General features: G+C 40.2%; 1 protein-coding gene across 3 annotated transcripts in view; it reads left to right on the forward strand.

Moving 5' to 3' along the window:
- Window positions 1-16162, forward strand: part of PARD3B (par-3 family cell polarity regulator beta) — a 1015202-nt gene that overhangs the window by 933344 nt on the left and 65696 nt on the right. The window contains exon 22 of one of the 3 annotated variants that reach the window (XM_019838515.2): window positions 2274-2413. The exons of the other annotated variants lie outside the window; for them this stretch is intronic. Coding sequence (XP_019694074.1) covers window positions 2274-2321 — 48 coding nt within the window. The 3' untranslated portion in view covers window positions 2322-2413. Of the gene's footprint in view, window positions 1-2273; window positions 2414-16162 lie in introns of those variants that run through there. 3 annotated transcript variants of the gene reach the window in all.

The raw sequence follows: 16162 nt of genomic DNA on the forward strand, positions 1-16162 counted from the left end.
TGGGTGAGGGATGAGATGTCGAAGTAGAAGGTTATGACCCAAAGGTGAGATTTCAGTATTGATGTTGACTATGACCTGCATAAAAGAATTTATGGGAAAGCCAAAATGAACTTCAACCTGATTCCATGTGTAAGATTGCATAAATTGCAAATTCAGTGCAAGAAGATACGGTATTCTAAATTCCCTTGCTTTTCTTTTTCCAACTTATGGGACTTGAGTTCTTTTGCCATAATTTATACTAATTAGTCTTTCCACTTAAATCAAAAGGGGAACTGCAAATGTAGCCGTCCCCTGTCTGCTCCTCATTAGAGACAATTAGGAATTAGAAGAACAAAAACACGTCATAGAAAAGATAAGAAAAGCCACCCAGAGAGAGACGTGAAGCAGGAAATGATCTTATTGAACCAGACAAAGAGAAACTGATAGCCTTCAAGATCCATCCCTTGTCCAACTGAGGTCTGAACGGGGTCTGAAGTAACACCGCCTGGCCATGCCAACCTCCCCTGCGGTATCCTCATCTGCGTTTTTCATATCTCCTGTCATATTGCATTTATTAAGAAATGTTCTCGCTCTCTAAATCCAATTCATTAGTTTCCCTCCATGGATAAGAGGTATGGCATTACTGATGAGAGAAAAATAAGTCCTAAGCTAATCAGCCTTGGTAAATTCCAGTCTTGCACAATATTATCATAGAAGCTTTCTCCCAGAATTCAAACAGGGTACAAAGACACAGAGAGGGACCAGCCGGGTGTGAGATGTCCTAACACCACTCTTGGAGCCCTGCTGTTTATATCACTTTATCCTTTCCCAAAGGGGGAAGGAGGAGATCAGGGAGCATTTAATTGCCTTATAAACTGATTGACAAATCGGTGATCTGATGCATATGGATGATCTTTTTAGTGAAATGGCTCAGAAGCTGCTAACAGAGATCATCAGGAGCCATGATTTGCACACCCTCCACGGGGTTATTACGGAGAAGCGGAAGGATGGGTTGATTATTATCTTTCCTTCTTTCTGTTTTTTTTTTTCTTGAATGTTTTCTTCACCTCCAGGGAAATGCATTCTAGCAGCGTGAGCACCACTATTAATCAACACTTGTAGCAATAATCAGTGAGTGAAAAATGGTGACCAGAATCTGTGAATGCACTGACATAACTGTCTTCTGAGTTTTCCTTTGTGATCATGCCTTGGCATTCGAACATGGATAATTTATACAAAATTAATGTTGGCACCTTCTGAGGTGCAAAGATTTATAGAAGCAGTGCTTACTTCTTCATCCATTAAAAAAGAAAGAGAAATCGTTTCTGGTCATGATGAATAATATTTTAGAGCCTTTAAAAATATACTCGCGATCTTCATGTTTCTTTGTGTTGTGTTCAGCCAGCCTTCACTTTGGAGCATGGGTGTTATGAGAGGCAAAGCTGTTGTAAGTTCTTGCTTCCGGTTTTCCCAGAACTTTCCCCAGGAGGGGGTGTGAAAAATAATCAAGAATTCAAAAATACCTCAGGTCCCAACATCCTTCTGAGAGCTGTTGGTGCTGTTGGAAATGCAAGGGGGTGGGGAAAGGCTGAGTTACTCGCCACACCTGGGAGAGGAGCTGTGGAAATAAAGTGACTTGGGGCCGGTGAGGACACTATGCACGAGGGAGGCCATTTTAAAATATGGTTGCCACTTTCACTCGACCAAGCAGCCTTTCAATTCTTACCATCCCCTGATCAGTAAGATAAATCCTGGCGTGTCAACACTTTGAGAATTTCTCTGAAATTTCACTGACTTGGAATGGGCTTGCCTGGAGCCCAAAGAAGGTCACAAAGCCGCAGGACCACGTCTTAAAGAGTGATTGATAGACCAGGACTCATAGGAGCATATGACACCAGCCCCTTGTCTGAGGATCGCTCCTGTCATTAAAATCAATGCAACTTAATTAAAGCAAATTACAGATAGATATGTCTATAAATAAGATATTAAAGTGTGCTGCTGAATATGATAATTGCTGCATATTTAGCAATCAGTGTGTGTGTTCTGCTTTTGCCAGGAGGAATTCCTTTCAGTGGAATCAATGGAGCTTTATTAAAAACCATCCAAATTAGAGGGAGAAACGATGAGTGTTATAATAACACAAAATCACTGTTTCAACTTTCACTGCAAAGAAAGGAAAGCAAAATATGTCCATCCCTCTTTTTTCATGCAAGGAAAATATTAGACATATTCTCTTTAAGATGTGGATATTTTGAATTTATACATTTTAATTTTTGTATTCTCTTCTCCCAAAGGAAGGCGGAGGGAAAGTAACAATCATAAATAAAACAATTCGGCAGTGAGACTGAAGTGTGAGGAACACGCCAGTGCCTGGATATACTGTTTTATTCTTTGATGACAGAAGACAAATAAATGAAGGCATACTCTAAACAGAGCTTTAAGTGGCTTATTTTATTCTCCTGGTCACGAGATCCTTGTGCGTGAAATTTTTCGTAGGTTAATTCGAAGTAATAAATGTTGGAAATAAACACCCATTTTCATCACCTTCCTTCCTTCTCTCACTGCTTTACCCTGTCACCGTTTATCACATATAAGAATTAAGCTTATGGCCGAGAGACTTCTTTTTTCAGGTTAATTTTAAAATAAACATTTTAAAAAAATCATTCATCACCTAATTTAAAAGTCAATACCAAAATGTAACAGTTAACTAAATCACTCCCACGTGACTAGAATCATTCTCGAATTTAAGAAAATAAATACTAAAATTACAAGAAGACAAAGATTTCAATGAAGAATGTTCTAAGAGGTGAAAAAAAGGAAGCATTGGACAACCAGCCACTTCTAACAGACATTTAAAAGGCATTTCATTTTTTTTCTAGTTTTTATTTAAATTCTAGTTTATTAACATAGTGCAATATTAGTTTCAGGTGTAGAATTTAGTGATTCATCACTTACCTGTAACACCCAGTGCTCACCACATCAAGTGCCCTCCTTAATGCCCATCACCCCTACCTACCTCCCCTCCAGCAACCTGCAAGCTGTTCCCTATAGTTAAGAGTCTGTTTTCTGGTTTTCCTCTTTTTTTTTTCCCCTATGCTCATCTGTTTTGTTTCTTAAATTTCACATATAAGTGAAGTCATATGGCATTTGTCTTTCTCTGACTGACTTATTTTACTTAGCATAATATACTCTAGTTCCATCCACATTGTTGCAAATGGCAAGATTTCATTCTTTCTATGGCTGAGTAATATTCCATTGTGTGTGTGTGTGTGTGTGTGTGCATGTGTGTGTGTGTGTGTGTGTGTGTGTATCACATCTTCTTTATTCATTCAACCATTGGTGGACATTTGGACTCTTTCCATAATTTGGCTATTGTTGACAATGCTGCTGTAAGCATAAAAAAAAAGGCATTTAAGAAGACTTCTTACATTGGGCACTCTGTGCATTTATTACTTGTCTCTGGAAAGAGAAGACAGAAAGAAAAAATGGGTAAAAAAGGAAAGTAACAGAAGAAATGAATGTTTAGAAAAGCGATTTTTAACTATTTCACTTAAGCAAATGTGGATTTATTGAATGTCTTCCAAGCACTGGTGTAGGCGATGAGGAGAGTAAAAAAATTCCTGTGCTCATGAAACTTATGTTTTTGAGGAGAGACAGACAATAAATAAGTGAAGAGTAAATATCAGGCCATGATCATTTCCTCGAAGAAATATAAAGCTGTGCTAAGGGGCTAGAACGTGTCGCTGGGCCAAATGTGCTGTGTTATATATGGTGGTTGGGGAGAGCTTCTCTGCAGAGGAGGCATTTAAGCAGAGACACAAACTTAGTGAGGAACGAAAGCATGTGGATATTGGGAGCATGTTCGAGGGAAATGTGAGTAGGAAGGCCGTGAGCAGCATGCTGGGCAAGTTAGAGGCGCAGTGAGGAAGGAGTGTGGCTAAAGTAATAAGAGTCAGACCAGGAGGGAACAAACCAGAGAGGTGACTAGTTCAAAACTGTATACATCTTTTGGAGCAAACTTGTTAAGTCCACTACTGAACCATCCTCCCCGATGGTTGTTATTTCTAATTTTCTAAGATGTATATACAATGCATAATACTCTTACTTAGGAAAGAGTAGAAAGGGTTGGCAGTGGGTATAGTTTGCTTTGTTCTTTTTAAGGCCCGACTGAGGCAAACGATTTTCGGGAGAGATGACCTATGATTTCATTCCAGACTATCTATGCCAGAGGCCATTCTACAGACAAATTGGTTCCTAATTATGACACATGGGTTTGCCCCTCCGTGGAGGGTGTGTGCCGGGGAGAATGGAGCTCTGCCATGTGTATTTCCTATCTCCAGGCCCAATATGCAGACACATCACCCCCACAATCAAATGTGCTGTGCTTCCTTCCGAGGTTACCACAGGTACTACCGATGACTGCAGCCACCTCCAAATTCTGCAGGTGATGGAAAAAGGAAGTAGTCACAGCCACTGAGCATGTACATCACGGGTATCTAATCCCTGCCTTTTCCTTAACACGTGCTCCATCCTTGTGTAACTGTCCTGCAGAGCGGTTCCCTATCCACAGGTAGAGAGAGGAGCAGAGTCATGGTCCTGAGACTCGTAACTGGGAAGTCTTACTGCCTACAGATGTTATGGGAAAATTCGAAACTAACCTATCCTTTGAACCACACTGAAATACCACCTCACACAGGTCAGAGTGGCTAAAAGTAACAACTAGGGAAACAACAGATGCTGGCGAGGCTGTGGAGAAACGGGAACCCTCTTGCACTGTTGGTGGGAAAGCAAACTGGTGTAGCTGCTCTGGAAAACAGTGTGGAGGTTCCTCAAAAAATTAAAAATAGAACTATCCTACAACCCAGCAATAGCACTACTAGGAATTTATCCAAAGGATATAGGAGTGCTGATTCATAGGGGCACGTGTACCCCAAAGTTTATAGCAGCACTTTCAACAATAGCCAAATTATGGAAAGAGCCTAAATGTCCATCAACTGATGGATGGGTAAAGAAGATGTGGTTTATATATACAATGGAATACTACTTGGCAATGAGAAAGCATGAAATCATGCCATTTGCAGCAACATGCATGGACCTGGAGGGTATTATGCTGAGTGAACTAAGACAGAGAAAGACAGATATATGTTTTCACTCATATGTGAAACTTGAGAAACTTAACAGAAGACCATGGGGGAAGGGAAGGGGAAAAAAATAGTTCAAACAGAGAGGGAGGGAGGCGAATCATAAGAGACACTTAAACACAGAGACCAAACTGAGGGTTTATGGGGGAGGAGGGGGAGAGGGGAAAATGGGTGATGGGCATTGAGGAGTGCACTTGTTGGGATGAGCACTGGGTGTTGTATGTAAGCGATGAATCACAGGGATCTACCCCCAAAACCAAGAGCACACTGTATACACTGTGTGTTAGCCAACTTGACAATAAATTATATTTTTTAAAAAAAAGATCCTTTGAGATATGCACTAACAGTAGTTTGCAACTCTGTTATTGGATACACAAAGGATGGCCAGTGTGGTTCATAGTAACTTGTGAGTATTCTGTTCAAACTGAATACTAGCATTCTGGTTATACAATAATACTTCCACTGGGATATGTGTAGCATACAGAGAAATACATTTGCTTTAGAAGTCTCTGAAAATACTGATATAGGACCTGATTTAATGGGCCTCTTTAATTCATGGTTATTTAAAAGAAAAAGAGATTGAAGACAGTATCCAGTGAAAGGTTTCCCACCCCTTGAGATAGGTGAGTTCACTCCACCATCCCTCTAATTTCCTCTTTTGTACAAGGTAGTTCTGCCCACACTGCTGCTCTGCTGTAACTCCTCAAGCAACAGTCAAGCTCCCATGTTTTAAGGATCCCTGATTTCCATGACTCATAGAAATCAGCCATTAGAAACACATTACAGTGTTGGGTCATTTTTCCCTGGGGCCTTTGCCATTGTAAACATGCCCGATGACACTATATTGTGTTCAACCACAAGGGTAGGTTGAGAAGCGATCAGGTGAGTCTAATAAAAACCTGGCTGCAAGCCTAACGAAAATTGGAGTGGACCTAAAAAACGTTAATAGGATTGTTCTCTTTCTTGTAGTTTCTTGCAGTCTGATTTTCATGACTATCTGGGCAATTGGGGACTTTTAGAGGTATTTACTACGGACAGGTACTGAATTCTCATTGAGTGAGAATGGCAAGGTAGAACAAGTGTGGCGCCTGTTATCTGAGTTCTGCGCCATTGAAAATGTTGCATGCTGAACTGAATTTTAATTTTTTAAAAAAATGACTTGGTTAACTTTCAGACCACATGCTCCCATGTTTCCAGGAATGGCGTGAAAAGTGTTCCAGGTCTATTCTTTCCAAAGCATTGAGTTCTCATGCTCCCATTTACATTTTGCTGCTCTTTGAGTTATGGTGTCTGGTCTCTGTTCCTAAGGGCAGGTGAGTTTACTCATTCTTTGTTTGGATGAGTTGCTCCCAGTGGATGACCCTCAAATTGAAAATGATGTTTCCCCTGTGAACTCCCCAAGTTTAAATTCAGTGTTCCTCATACATTCAGTAACTCATTTGTGGATTGCTAGCATAATTTATTTAGTTTTGCTGTCTGCAAAGTAAAAGTGAGTTTCTTATAGCCCTTGGGGAAGATGCTCAAAGAGACCCAGTCCCTAGACTATGTTGGACCAGTTGACGGAATCAGGAGATGAAACTCTACTTCCTTCCAAGTGACTTGGATTAGTACTGGTGTTATTTTCCATACCAAAGTCCAATTATATGATGAAGGGTTTTTAGTAATTGGGCCCTTTGGATTTTAAATCCTCTCAGGTCAGTGCCCCTGAGGATAGCCTTCAGTAGGAAGGACTCTGGGGCTTAGCACAGAAGGCAAATCTGATTTATAGATGGACATGGCATTATGTCTGTCACAAACACATTATGAATGGGCGTTATACATTTTCTAATGTACAGATCAACCCCGCCCCCTTGGGAAATTATCCATCATCCTAATGGATTACACCGTAGTAAGTTCCTTGTAAAATTCATCCTAAATTTTCACTTTCTTAATTTCATTACATTGATAAGCAGAGATCCCTGTTTATCCTTTGTCTACATCTGAGGATGTTAGAAGAATTAGACTAAAGTTTATAAATCACCTCACAGCTCCCCAACTGAGCCCATGGAAATGGTAAAAAGCAGTCATCGATAATAAATAGGTGCTGATTTCTACTCAACATTCATACTGTAGTGGGGGCACAATGAATACTCCCTCAAATAAGTAGGTATTTTTCTTTTTAAATATGGGAGGTCACCTAAATGGCACTCAACTAGCATTTCCATTGCTTAGCTGCCAAAGTTGGGACTTTGTTTCTTTGCCTAGAAAGAATCATATTGGGTGTTGGTTTCTGTTTTGTTTCTTTTTCTTTCTCCTGTCTGCTGACCTCCTGCTACATGATGCTTCCCTTCAGACTCTGAATCTTTGCTTCTCCGGAAGAAATGCATCTGGGGTCTCCCACCACAGCGTGGCTCTAAATCTGGGATTGCACTCATTTAGGAAAAGTCATCAAAAGACTGTGGTAGGACTTCTCACAGGGTGGCTGAGGTCAGCAGGTGAAAGCAGACTCACTTCCTACCTGTGCCCAGAGCCCCTTCTGCCCTGGGAGGGGACCCAGCTGTTATTCTCTCCCTACTCAGTCAATCAGAGTCACACACGAGGTCCCTGGTATTTATGTGTGATCGCGAACAGTTTAATAATGTTGTGAGAAAATGCACACTTCACATCTGTACTGTTGAATGGCTGAATCGCAATGAAGATTGTGTCTTGACCGCCCTCCATGCTGTAGAATTAATGTTCTCCATGAATCGGAGCGCTATATTGAGTTGTGAATAGCCTCTTGAGGTAGGCCAGCTAGGTTAATTCAAGTTTGTTTTCTTTGGGTACTTCAGGATTATGTGTCTCTCTGCTCGACTATGTTCCATCTCACCTTCAAGATGATTTTTTTCATTTAAATGATTCGCTCCTTTAATCATTCAGCATTTATTGAGCATGAGATATGTGCTGGGCAGCAAGTGTTAATACATATTATTATACAAGATCGTTATAAGATAACACTGTAATTATTTGAAGGCTATACTTTAGGCTCTCAGGAAATAGGAAGTGAGAGTTCTGGAGAGTTTCCCAGGGTGGTGATGGGAAGGGCAAAGGAAGGGCTGAGCCAGGATAAGAAAGTGTGCAAGTGCATGGGGATCAGTGAAGGACCAGTGGTTGGGAAGGTGCCTACAGGGCACACAGGGTGAAAGAAAATGGGGCTGCAAAGATGAGGAGAAGAAGAATGACAATGATGATGACGACAGTAGACTGTGGATTTGGATGACATGTTCGGTAATTTAAACTTTATTCTAGTCATTGAGTAGTTTCTATGAACAGCATTAAGAAGACTGTGTACGTATGTGTATGTGTCTGCATAAATCCATATTTATATACATACATCACACATATATATGCATACATACACACAGAGACATAGGCATATATCTATCATCTGATAAATATGTCACATCATTCCATCCACTCATCCTGTGTATAAAAAGCTCAGAAAATAGAGTCTTATGAGAGAAAGTAAGAATTCTCTTTCTCTCTCCCTCTCTTTTTCTCTCTTCTCTCTCTCTCTCTTCGTCTCTCTCCCTCCCCAACCCCCTTCTTTTTTTCTTTCTTCACTCTCTCTCCCAGGACTGTTTTTGGAATAGTATCACTGAAGAAGCTTCCATGGGCTTAGCCAGGGCTGGTCAGAGGTTCATAGAAATAAAAGCTAAAGGTCAGGGAAAAAATTCTCTCCAGGTGTTTTCCTTACCAAAAGAAAGATCCGATTCAGGTGTAACTCCAGCAACATTAGCAACAACTAAGATTTATTGAACATATAAGGACACTGTGTATGTATGATACCTTCTGGGTAATTTGCATACATCGTGCCATTTAATCCTCACAACAACCATTAGTAGGTACTATTATTAACCACATCAGTCATGATAAATGAGGCTAATGAGGTGGCGCAAGGTTACGCTCTGGGTAGGTGATGAGATTCAAGCACAGCCAGTCTGGTTTGGAGTAGGTGCTCGCCCTGTGCGCAGGCCAGAGACCACGCCTCTCAGTGTCCAACTAGAAACTCCTCCCACAAGTCAGTTTCCAGTTAGAACGGAGGGACCTGGGCCCGGGCGCGCTGTCTTAACAAGGAATGTAAAACACCTGCCCTTTTCCTGGTCAGGGTAGTGGCACGGATGAGTCAGATGTATGAGAACAGACTTGGATCATTGCAAAATCCTTTATGAATATAGTATGTGATGACATATAGTTCCTCCTATGTGTATGTAAGATCTAGACAGCACCTTTTTCTTTTTTTAAGATTTTTTTTTAACGTTTCTTTATTTTTTGAGACAGAGAGAGACAGAGCATGAATGGGGGAGGGTCAGAGAGAGAGGGAGACACAGAGTCCGAAGCAGGCTCCAGGCTCTGAGCTGTCAGCACAGAGCCCGACGCGGGGCTGGAACTCACGAAGTGTGAGATCATGACCTGAGCCGAAGTCGGACGCTCAACCGACTGAGCCACCCAGGCGCCCCTAGACAGCACCTTTTAGAGACAGGACAGATAGTCTGAAAATTGGTATTGACCCCTTAGGGGTCAGCCTCTAGAGTAAGCGTGTGCACACCCTGCCAGGCGCATGGATGCGTGCCCATGCGTCGAGGCCCTGTCCTCCCCTACGTCCCCACCAGATTTTTCACCAAGTGGAACCACAGCTGCTACAATTGATGACCAGCTGTTTGGGATTTTAACAACGGCTATTAAAACCCGTGCACAAGCACTGTTTCTGTACTATCTCCTCAGTAACGTAGGTACCCGGCTCGCAAGCTTTGATCGAGATCACTGAACACGGTCTCCAAAAATGAACGCACCCTCTCCCCCAGGCCACTGCACAGAGCAAGTGCTTCCTGCTCAAGTGGCGTCATGAGATCTCCGCTGGGTGGATTTCACAGAGAAGGCCAAAGGGAGGTTAGATGTGACTCAGGTGAAGTGTTTTCAAAGCTTCTCAGGCAGACAAGAGGGAGGCTTTGATGTAGACTCCCTATTTGCAAAGCTGCTCATGAACAGAGGGGAGACTCTCGGCACCGGTCTCCTTGTATCCAAACTTTCCTCATTGAAATACCAGTATTCAGCTTAGAGGGTAATTCCGGGAGAGGGTTTCTAGAAGCCGAGCTAACCACTGCCCGCTGCCCCTCCCTGGAATGGGACTGCCGCTGTGCCCTTTCGCCACGCCCCTTTCTTGGCTCATAGAAGAAATGAGCTGATTGTTGTTGTTGCTCTTTGTATATTTGCGTAATTTTATTTTTTTTTAATTTTTTTAAATGTTTATTCTTGAGAGGGAGAGAGCGCGCGTGACAGAGCATGAGCAGAGGAGGAACAGAGAGAGGGAGACACAGAATATGAAGCAGGTTCCAGGCTTTGAGCTGTCAACACAGAGCCCCACGCAGGGCTCGAACCCATGAACTGGGACATCATGACCTGAGCCGAAGTCAGACGCTTAACCGACTGAGCCACCCAGGTGCCCCTATATTTGCGTCATTTTATAGCCTGAGCAGAGTTCTTGATTTTGCAACATCATAATAAAAAACAGTGTGAATTGGCGGGTTTAGGGGTATGATTTGCAGCTGGTCTACCACTTCCGCTACTGGAAGCTTCAGCTAAAAGTATTATACAATTATCATATTTCACAGAACTCGAGCTGATATTTGCGTCTGCTCATCTTTGGTTGTGGCTTTGTAAAAAATACTCTCTTTCAACATTTTTTTTTTTTTTTTGGTAGATGGATTGCCCAATATACTCACTTTATACACTTTTCTCTTCACGGTATAAATTCGTATAGTTCAGTGCTATTGAAATCCAAGCACCAAGGTCTAATTGACATAATAACACGATGAGCTATTTGGACAGTTTTTAGAGATTGAAAACAATGACGAAGCAAATGCAACCCAGGGTTATAGTAATATCTCTAACCATCCCCTTTTCACTCATTGCCATTATTTTGATTAAAAGGTCTACAGAAGCCACGGTGGTTGTTCAGGATGCAAAAATTATTGCAGAAACTTCCTCTATTAATGGAAATTATTAGAGGATGGGAATGGTACTCGAACAGCAAGAATGACATTAATTATGCGAAAAGCAATCATATTTGGCAGTTGGCAAGCACACATTATTCTTCAGCACTCTTCCACGGGTTTGTGTCCAGCCAGCATTAGAAACCTAAAAGCTTTTTATTTGGCAAAGTTTTCACAGCACTTGGACTTCCAGCTTCTAGATAAAAGATAATTTGGAAGTAAATGTCGTTGGTGAAATTGAAGAATTCAGTAATGAGCGCTGTGTAGATGAATTGATGCCCAATTAAATGATTATATCAAATCCAACTCTCAATGTTGACTTAAAAAAAATCATATTTTAAAGACTTTGAAAGCAATATGCTATATATATATATATACATCTAATCAGAGGAGCAAAGTTGTATTACCAGCCTGGAAAGGAATGGAGTGTTCTGAATGATCCAATAGTTTGATTAATGGAGAGATACTTAGGACAGGAATTACCTGTATGCTATGAATTAGAAGCGATTGCAATAATGTAGCTTATTTTCACTCCATAGTTCCCTTTCTCTTGTGCAACATTTCTCTGTTTCTCAGGGTTTTTATTTCTCTTTCTCTACACCCCTTTTTCAAGGCTCCTTCTTCTCTGTTTTCCACCATTTTGATGTTCTCACCACCTTCTACAGAATGTTTTTCTCATCCACTCCTACTTTCACCTTTTCTTGTCCCTTCGCAGCAGTAAATACGACCATTCAGAGCAACATCTGTTGCTTTGCTTTATGCATTCACATAATAAGCATTTATTGAGCACTTGACATGTGCAGGGCACTGACCTAACCACAGGAAGAGTTACCAAAACTTCCAGGAGTGAGCATTTGGGCACAGGCCCAAAAGCGTATGTTCAGCATCCATAAAATACCCACAGGGCTCAAGTCATTGAACATCCGGGGAGGGATGAAGTAAAGCCGGAAAGTTAGGTTGCTACAGGTTACTGAAACTTTTATCTGCTAGTTAATAGAAAATCATTAAATGGGCGTGGGGGGTTGCTTTGGTTTTTCAAACCAAGTTTTGACACAAGAACATCAATTTTCAGAATGTCATTCATTTAATTCTTTTTTTCTCCTCCTCTTGTCGTCATTCATCTTCCTAGAACTTGAACTCAGCCTGCCGATACAATAGTCCGTTGCAAAATAACTTGGTTAATATAAATTTAAAGCTGTTGGGTGTGTGATTTCAGCATTGACAGTGGCATGGGTCTGGTTACTTTGTAATTCCAGTAGGTGGTTCCACATTGAAGAAGCTATTCAGGTCAACGGTAGCTATGCCCAGGGGACCCAGTGATCTATGCTACCATGTAAGGTTCTTCTACTCTACTATTATTTTCAGCTTATAGGAATCTTCCCCCACTCTAAACAATTATATAATTAAGGTTCCTAATGGTTTTGATTTATACACCAGATCCAAGTTTAAATCTAAATTGTTAGGATGTAAGTTTTAAAAATTATTTTTAAGGGAAAGGGAAAACTCAGAACTATGTAAACAAAAGAGCTTGAGAATGGCAGTCTTAATAAGACTTAACCATAGGACAGATGTCATAAAACTTCCTTTAAAAGATTTTGGGGATCTGTGTTGTGCTGCTTAACAGGTCACGTTCAATGAGATAGCTAGTCATTGTGTTAGCTGATTCTTTCTGTTAAGTGCCACTGAGTAGATGTGTGACACTTCTGCTTTATTGACTTGGTAAATATTAATGAACAAGGTGATAAGCCAGGCCTTGAGAATGTAATGGCTCAGAGAACAGATATTGTCCTAACTCCGATGAAGTTCGCCTTGTGTAAACCAAATTAGTAGACTGACACCATGCATGAATATTGGAAAAAAAAAAACTGTACGTTATGTAGACTGTTATTGTTTCTAAAACAGTATTTTACCAAAAATGACTTTTGGTGTACCAAACGTTAACATACAGGCACCCATCAATGCCTCCAGCTATATGAAATAACTATCGCCAGGTAATTGGAATTCAGTGAGATTGCGATGACCGTGAGCCCATGCAAAATGCCTGAAGATGGTCATCATTTCACATACCCCCTCCCACTGCCACTATATGCTCATGTGAAGTTCAAGTCTTATATCTCCATTCTTTGTTTAGGAAATAGAGCAGCAGTAACTAGAATGATCACTGTCAACATGTGAGGTGACATTGGGGGTGAGACTGAGTTCAGACGTTGGCCTTGCCAAAGGTATGAACCTTTGGCATGTTGCTTTAATGTTCTCCGAACTCTACTTTCCTCGTGTGTAAGTGAGGCAGAGATGGAAATGATAGCATTGATTATAGCTCATGATACTGACTGCACAGTATTGCAGAAAGTCATTTCTTTCTACTCATTTATTTCTAGTAATGGGAGTGACTGGAAGCTGGCCACCGAAAAGCTTGAAATTTTACATATGTTTATGCTGTTTAGTCTGTATAAATGCAAGTGTATTTTAAGTATACTAGGGAGCTGTAGTCAATGAATATCCTTTATAAGGCTTATTAGTTGAAAGAGATAGTATGAACTCATAAGAAATAATGTGAACAAACTTACATCATTTTAAGATTTGGCATATTTCGAGGGTCAACTTTTTTTTCTTTTAGAATGAGTAAAGAACACTGACTGTCACAGAGTATAATAAAAATAAAACTGCAGAGGCATCATTAACTCACATATTACATCCAAGAAGCAATTCAAAACCAAATTCAATAAATACTGGACACCAGCATCTGGTGATTAATGTAACTAACTGAGACTCCACTAAATTCCGGCTTCCTCCGTTCCCGGAAAATACAGGACAGGTAAACGGCTTTATTAGGGAATGCTTTTCCTAATACCTTTTCGTCCTTTTCATCAGAAACTGTCTTCTCTCAAGTGAAAGTTTAGATTTCAGCCAGTGTTGCAATATCTCCATTTGTAGGTAGACAGATGGGGGAAAGGAAATGAGATGGTATCTGGCTCTTTAATTAAAGATGTAGAGCCAGAGTTTGCTCTTCACGCTCACTGGCAAGACACATATGCACATGTGCACACACATGCACACACAGACACATACAAAGTGCATCTGATGGATGAAGCCAAATTTGTGAAATTGTATCCATAATCATAGTTTCTATGGTAACTGTATCTTAGGCCCAGACACAAACAGAGCTGGGCAGGAGATGTCTGATTTTATTTTCTCTGAAGACAATCAGAAGAGAGATAATTCAGGTTATCAGATGCCATGGCCCCGTGTACAGATGGCTAGTCCTTGGGTCATGCTAGCGTAAGACTTAATGCTGCGATCCCAATAAATGCGTTATACTTTTACAATGCTGCAGATGACTTCGCTATCTTTATCATTCAGCTTTAAAATAATTATGTACCGACATATAGTTACCATATTAATGAGATGTACGTGGTTAACACAATGTGGAAACTATATGCAAGATAACTTGTATAAATGTGCATAAGTTAGAAGGGATTATAAGGATTTATTTTAACTCCAGTGTTCTACATGGGAGGAAAATATAGAAACAAAATGGTTAAAAGGCTTACCCAAGAGTTATTTTTAAAATATTTTTATTTGCTGTATTTTCGAAACTAGCAGATGTTCTAAACTAGTCTATAAACTGAATACCCAGCTATTTGACAAAATTACTGAAATTAAATTAGAGAAAATAAACACTTCAGAAATAATGGTTTGAAAGAGTGTGCGTACTTCTGCTTCTGCAGATAGCATATTTCTAAATACATATCGCCAACATAATATACTTCACATTGCCAAAGAGAAATCATTTACAACCTATTTTGATTAGTTTCTTTTTGCTTAAATCAAGTATGGTGAGTTTCGCTCCAAACATGTAGTGTTTTAGCAGAGTGTCTTTGTATTAGAAGATGCTCAAAGACAAGTTCATAACTTTTTAGATATTTTCATCATGTTGATTCCTTCAAAAATCTTCCAGCCAGACCTATAGCTAAGTAAGAGGAATGTAATTAAAAGAAAGCTTCTGGAAACTGCTCAAAAATATCTGTCACGTTACCAACTTGAAATGAAAGGCGTATTCCCTAAAATGGCATCTAAATTTTTATACTTTGCATCTTAATCTTATGATGGGTCTGGCAGCATGAGACACGTTTTTGTGTAATGAATCTGAGTAAGACATATTGGTAAATGAGGATGTTATGCATAGGTGAGTAAGCTGTATTGCAACTTTGCACAGCCTTTCCATCACAGCAGCTTTTAAACTTCCCCAGGAAAATTGACTTAAGGGACATAAATTACAACACTGGCCAAAATGTGTCCCAACCTGTGGGAACTGGAAAACATGTTAATTTTGAATTGTTTCCGCTTTTTACCATCAGACATTTGCAGAAAATCATGTGTGATTTATTCTTTTATTTGTAATGAATTGTTAAAAAATGTTTGAAAGGGCATTAAGTCTTCCCCTCTGCCATTAATCTGCAAATGGGAGAAATAGGGGGTTAAATGGCCTCTTTAGTATATTGCTTTATGAAACTGCTGACTCCAGCAACGCCTGGCTAGAAATACATACTAATTTAAGGAACCCTGAATGTAACCAGCAAGCTCCTTGCTTTTGTAGAGAAAAGACTAATAGCTTTATTTTAACAAGGCTCTTAACATCCCAGCCAGCAGCAGGCATTGAGTGAATGAAATTGGGAGAACTCCCATGGACTAAAAGCATCTTAATTCAACGTTCCTCGTACACCAGACCCTCCTGATAGGCTGTCATAGGCTGTCATAATCCAGCCAAAGAGGATCACCACTATAAGGCACACCGAGTGTGAGCCTTTCAAGTTGTTTTTGAATAAGCTCTCTGAAGTTTCTCTTCCTGAGCTTTATTAGCAGAGAAAGATAAATATGCCCCAAATCCAAGCCTAAGTTCTCACATTACATTGTTTTGGAAAAGACTAGGTTTCTCTGATGGCTTAAGTCAAAAGTATTTCTATCAGAAGTATATTTAGGTCATTACATTAAAAAAAAAAAAAAAAAAAAAAAGCCTGCATGATACCAAGT

The sequence above is a fragment of the Felis catus genome, chromosome C1, assembly GCF_018350175.1.
Source record: "Felis catus isolate Fca126 chromosome C1, F.catus_Fca126_mat1.0, whole genome shotgun sequence".
Taxonomy (NCBI): Eukaryota; Metazoa; Chordata; class Mammalia; order Carnivora; family Felidae; genus Felis; species Felis catus.